At 39.0% G+C, this 6,386-nt stretch overlaps 1 protein-coding gene across 1 annotated transcript; it reads left to right on the top strand.

Moving 5' to 3' along the window:
- The first annotated feature begins 1,951 nt into the window (after positions 1-1,951).
- Positions 1,952-4,389, top strand: LOC106950596 (E3 ubiquitin-protein ligase TRIM21-like). Its single transcript, XM_015037553.1, has 2 exons — positions 1,952-2,033; positions 2,120-4,389. The coding sequence occupies exon 2, from the start codon at positions 2,122-2,124 to the stop codon at positions 3,751-3,753; it is 1,632 nt and encodes a 543-aa protein (XP_014893039.1). The 5' UTR covers positions 1,952-2,033; positions 2,120-2,121; the 3' UTR covers positions 3,754-4,389.
- The last annotated feature ends 1,997 nt before the right edge of the window (positions 4,390-6,386 follow it).

The following is a 6,386-nucleotide window of genomic DNA, read 5'->3' as shown; positions in this document are numbered from 1 at the left end:
TCTCAAACCTACATAAAATTGCAAGAAACAAATCCAACCCAAAGAAAGGATGTTATCCAAATTTGATAGTCAATCTTGCTTGCTTTGCAGGTTTAATATAGAAGTATAAATATAAAAGGCACAAATATATATTAGAACTCATTTTAAAATATCCTTTGACAAACAGTTTAGAAACACACTAGTATCTATGTGTGAAAATCATAGAGACATTAACTCAGTAGAATTTTTTTAATCGATATATAAAAAGAAATGCCATTCACCATTATATGGGCTTTTGTTAATTTAAATATCCTACATGTACACAGTTTAGCCTGTAGTGCTGTTTTTTCAGCATCCTGTTATGCAGTTCCAGATGTTTGGACCAGCTGCACAAACCAAGCTAACACTGGATTTGTACAGGTTAAACATGAGCAGACAGCCAGCAAGTGTCGTCAGTAATACAGCGCACACTATGTCCTCAAGCATTACGAACAGCTAAAATCTCTAATTCATGCATCCAAGGTTAGAGTCTGCTGAACAGGGATAGAGGGAGCAAGAAAGCAGTGGTCGATGAGGGACGGAGGGAGTCAGAAGAGAAAACATGGGAGGTGTGAGGAGTGATTCCTTCTCATCTTTTGATGAGCCTTTCATTGGCTCATAAAGAGGAGGAGAAAGAGTGGGTTGTGGGATTTGGGGGGCATGGCGGTGGAATCCCTATCTCACCCAAATTTCTTTTAAATATTTAATTAGAGCCGAGACACTCTGGTGAGTAGGAGTAGACTGGGATTAAAACCTGCCCCAGACTTTCTGCTGAATAGACCCACCTGGTTGGAGCCGAACAGAGCTGCCCTGACGTCTCACAATATCACACTTCCTGTGCATGGAGCTTCTGTTGTGCTCCTTTTTTCTTTGACTGACAAGCTTTCTATCATCATTTCACCTAGAGTGCCTCGCCAAAGTGCAATACTCTTTGAACTTTATCACATTTTCTCACTTGACAACCACATAAATCAAGGTGTTTTATTGGGATTTTATGACAGACCAACACAACACAGTGCATATCTGTGAAATGGAACAGTTTTTGCCAGTAAAGATCTACAAAGGGTGTTGTTCATTCAGCTCCTGGGAGTCATTACTTTGCACTGCAACAAACATTCTTAACTTGTGCTGATCAATAACATAACATCTTATCCAAAAACAGCGAAAATTGTGATTGCTACATCAGCAAATGAGGGAAACTTCAGAGGGGTATTAACTTTGACATCTCTGAATAACACGATATTGTTCACAATGTTGTTCAAAGAGAATTCAGAAACTTCGTATAAGGTGAGCTGGAGAAGGTCTGCATGTAAACATGCAGGATTATTGTTCTTGAAGGCTGGACTTAGACCATAACATTTATTTCTTTGGTTTTATTTATAGTTCTCAGAAATGTGGAAAAAAAAATATCATTGTGTGTATAAAATCTGTAATAGTAAAGGAGATTAATATTTTGAATTGAATTAGCAAAATCACTTCCATGCAGAAATACACAAAAATAGTCCCCTGCTAAATGTTCAAACCTTTTCCCTCATAGACACAGGAATATTAAAAGCCTTTGTTTCCCTGTGGAACAAAAGGATGATGTTGACTGCACAGCTTTGTGTGTCGATTCCCACAACTCACTTGTCATGTAAAAGTTGTTGTGAATTTTTCATTTTCCTGTTTTACAACTTTGAATCCACTGGCAGCTGAAACTGTACATGAAAGGAGTTTCAGACAGAAATACACCGTCAAAGAGGAACGTGAATTATGCACAACTAAATAAAAGAAAAATCACTGGAGATGCAGGCTTTTGATATATAGATATGCAACTTTTTTTTTTTTTTCCTTTGTGACCACGCTCAGCTGAAAATGAAAAGTAGAGGGGGAACAAAGCTGCTGGCTGTGTGCCTGTTAAGGGTTAACTGTTTTCAAAGCGATGAGGAAGTCAGATCACATGACCAAAGTGAAACAGAAAGAAAAAGAAAGACAGGGACACGTTTAAAAGTTTCACTGAAGTCTTTATACAGCAGGTAATGTTTCTGTTTCACAAGTTTATTGTGGAGTTTTATATATGAACTTACATTATAAAAATTAATTCTCTCTTTCTTTCTTCTAGAAATGGCTTCTGCCACAAGTCTAGTGACTGATGATAATTTTTCTTGCTCTATCTGCCTGGATGTGTTCACGAAACCTGTATCAATTCCTTGTGGACACACTTTTTGTCAAGATTGCATCACAAAACACTGGGAAACAGTTAGTCTCTTTGAATGCCCGCTGTGCAAAGAGACATATCTCCCAAAGCCAATGCTCCGGGTGAATATTTTCATTGCTGATATGGCGGAAAGATTCAAAAACGCAGTGAGAAGGAAGTCGTCTTCACCCCTTCAAGAAGCACTGGTTGGGAAAGTGCTGTGCAATCTGTGCACAGACCCCATGTCCGCTGCTGTGAAGTCTTGTTTAGTATGTTTTATGTCATTCTGCAAAACACACCTGCAGCCTCATCAAACATTACCCAACTTACAGAGACACAAGCTAATCCAGCCAGTCAATGACCTCCAGAACAGGTTATGCAAGACACACGGCGAACCTTTTGAGTTCTTTTGCAGGGGAGATCAAATGTTTCTCTGTTTGTCCTGCAAAGTCAAAGACCATAGGACGCACACGGTGGTGACTTTAGAAGAGGAGGCAAAAATAAGAAAAACTAAGCTGGGGAAAGACAAGGAAAGCACTGATCAATTGATCGAGACACGTCAGCAGATGAGTCTTGACATTCGATCCTCGTTGGACGGGGTCAGGAAAAATGCAGAACAAGCACTGTCATACAAAAACCATGTGATGGCTGCTGTTGTGGATTACATTCAGAGAAGCCAAATTGAGCTGACTGAGGTAATCAATACAAAGCTGCAACAGATTGAGAAAGAGGGGATCAATTTCACTACGGAACTGGATGCAGAAATTTTGCAAATAAAAGAGAAAAAAGAACAACTTGATAAAACTTCTCTCACAGATGATGACTTCACATTTCTCGAGAATGCCCTTTCTTTTACAGTATCTTCACCCCAGGTAAAGAACTGGGCCGATCTGAAACTTAACACTGCCGAGTTTGCAATACAAGACGCCATGGATGAGCTCCAGAGATCGGTCAAAAGTAAAATAAATACACTATGCGATCCTACTTTTAGAGAGAAGCAGCGGTATGCTGTAGATGTGACATTCGATCCTGACACAGCACACCCTTTATTGAATATTTCAGCTGATGGGAAGCAAGTTGCCACTGGATACCAGAAAAGGAATGCCGACAACAAACCAGAGAGGTTTCAAAAGGTCCTCAATGTTCTGGCAAAAGAAGGTTTCTCCTCTGGAAAGTTTTACTATGAGGTTCAGGTGAAAGGCAAACCTCAGTGGGATTTGGGAGTGGTGAGTGAGTCTATCAACAGGAAGGGGGATATCAGACTGAGTCCGAAGAATGGATACTGGACCATCTGGTTTAGAAATGGAAATGAGCTCACAGCCAACGCTGGCCCTGCTGTAAACCTGCCAGTGAGGCAGATACCTGAAAAGGTTGGAGTTTTTGTAGATTATGAGGAAGGACAAGTTTCCTTTTACGATGTGGACGCAAGGGCAATCATCTTCTCCTTTACGGGAAACAGCTTCACCACGAAGCTCTTCCCTTTCTTCAGTCCCTGCATCAATGAGGGAGGAAAAAATTCAGCTGCCTTGATCATCACTCCTGTAACAACCAACCACTGAGAGACTGTTGAAGTTCCTGGACAAGCATTGTAACAAACTACAATAGCACAACCCAATTTTCACCACACTAATCCATCAGTGGCAGTTTGAATGGTATTGTTGGATGTCAGTCTCTCAAACTGAGTTTAATTTTCATGATATGCACTCCGCAGGGTGAAGAGGAGAAATGGGATTTGTGTAAGTTAAACTTGTTCTCCTGTCAAACATGTAAACTATAAAACTTTACATTTTAACTGTAATGTTCAGCAAAGCACTGTTAGTATGTTACAGTTTTAACCACTTGTGCCAGCTGTGACTGATGTGCATTCAATGAGTGTTTTACTGTAGCACCAGCACAAATACAATAAAAGAAAAATGATCTTTAATTCGATTCCTCCATCATGTTCAGATTTTCTGATGAGTAATATCTTCTGAAATCTATTTATCAGGTTCAAACATTCACTTTGTTTTTGTTGGTCTTTGGTTCAGTGTTTTAGTTTTTAAATTATGTTTTTAAAAAGTGTTACCTGTGCATGCAATAGCTACAACAAAAGGACAAAACTGGGTAATTAAAAGGAGCACTTCTGGATGACAAACCACTGACATGTGAGCAAACAATGTGTTTTTAAGCTGTCTTTTAATAAATGTTGCATTTCATGTTTTGTGTTATTTGTTTGCTTAAAGGCTGAAAGTATCAGCACTCTGGGAGATACAGATTAGATTATTTTTTAAATAGGTTAGGAAGCATTAAATTATAACTGCAGTCATCAGTACGTACGATAGCACAGACAAAAACGTGCAGTATAAAAACAGCACTTATTTGTCATTTAATGTGATTCTGTTCATATCTGGAGTGAAGAGTAAATAACTTCACAAAACTTTTGAAAGGTGAAGAGTTTTAAAGCTCTAAGGTCCAAGTAAATGCACCCCTTGCAGTACAGTAATAGTCCGGGCAAGTGGACCAGCTCTGGCGGGTAAAGCACTCAGAAGATGCTGATCTTGGGCGAACAGCCAGGTGGAAAAATAACTGAAGGCCTGGCAGGTTAGTGATTGACTGGAGTCTTCAGGCGATCTCCAGTAAAGCACAAGACGACTGCAGGTGAGGTGAGGAGCCAGCCTGCTGGTTCCTGCAGGTTCTGGACCTCAGCAGTCTTTTGAAATTGACTGAATAGAATCTTGGAAGGCGTCTGTACTTAAACAGGGGAACTTCCTCTACACGACTCTTCTGCCAAAACATTAAATACACTTCAGAAAAAAGCGAATAAGAAAAAGTTGACTTAAGGAATAATAAGCTGCTCTGAAAAAGAAATTTGATACCATAGATCACAAAGTGTTATTTGAAAAAAATGCAATTTGGAATTTGTGATGCTGGTTAAAAAAAAATGTCTTAGTTAGCAATTCCAATATGTGGAACCAAGTAATGAGAATTCAACTTCTGTAATGGAAAGTGGTTTCCATGATTAGTAGATCTTGAAATTAAGGTGATAAAGTCAATCACTTCAAAAGTTGTTCCAAATCAAAGAACATAATATAAACATAGATGAAGTTGCGTGTTTGTATACTCAATAATGAATACATAAAAAAAAAGATTTACTTCAGCTAAGTTTTGCAATTTCTAAATTTCTATTTCTTTGTTTTAAAATTATGATTAGTTAAAATCATCTCAATTTATTTGTTTTCAACAGATTCTCCGTTTCACCTGAGCCGCAGACTCTCTCCTTAGAGTCTAAAAATTTACTTTCGAAACATTTATATTTACACAGATAAATTATCCCTCCATAGACAGATACAGAGTATAAAGTACAAAGAATATCTAATTTTAGGAATGAGAAATGATGTGCCAAATAGTTTATCCAGCCAACATGTTTCTAATGACTTTTTCACCGTGCTTCTTGTGACAGATTTATCAGTGTTAATTAAACAATAACTCTTGGTGTTACTTTGTAATGCAGGGCTTCATAAACAAGTTTAACTACCATTCAGTCTTACCGTGAAAAGCTTATTCATAGGGACCCACTGTGGCTGCATTGATCTGGGTCATTACACTGTCTTGATGAATGCCATGGTGAGAAGCAGTGTATTGTGTGTGTAGATGTGCTTCTGCAGGTGCGCGCACCTTTTGTCCAACAGTATGTGCATCTAATGAGATGCCAAATGTAATGAGACAAATCTATCCATTAGAATCCCTTAACAAGAATGAATCTGCGTAGCTACTAATGATTCAGGGCTCCATCAGAGAGACTTGGCGAGCCAAAGGACCTGAATCAGGCTGAAGATGACCCGAGGCCCGACAGAATCCAACCTTCTCCACCAGTAAATCCTCCAGCTCCAGCTGTTCTCCTCCAGCGAATGACTTCAAATTAGCAAGCAGCAACAACTCTGACAGACTCCATTCATAGCCAGGGAAAAAAAAAAAAAAACTAATCATCTCTAATCATTGATCTGCCATTACTGGGCCATAGTCATTAGCCTGATGGAGCAATTCTCTGGTGAATTCACTTGTTACTGGAGCTAATTTTAACCTCCAGGCTGGAGCTGTGTTAAACAAGTGCCTCACATTTGTGCACTAAATACAGTGCAGGAACTTGTAACTAATGTGAAAGCACAGGGCTGATATATTTCTCCAAGACACTGGAGTTAAGCAATGTTTGACC

Source organism: Poecilia latipinna, unplaced genomic scaffold, assembly GCF_001443285.1.
Source record: "Poecilia latipinna isolate Pla-1442-1.1 unplaced genomic scaffold, P_latipinna-1.0 Scaffold410, whole genome shotgun sequence".
NCBI lineage: Eukaryota > Metazoa > Chordata > Actinopteri > Cyprinodontiformes > Poeciliidae > Poecilia > Poecilia latipinna.
The sequence above is the reverse complement of the archived record's forward strand: the minus strand, read 5'-3'. Positions and strand labels throughout refer to the sequence as shown.

What these genes read in the sequence shown, in the direction of transcription:
- LOC106950596 (XM_015037553.1), top strand. Translation starts at nt 2,122, where the DNA reads ATGGCTTCTGCCACAAGTCTAGTGACTGATGATAATTTTTCTTGCTCT.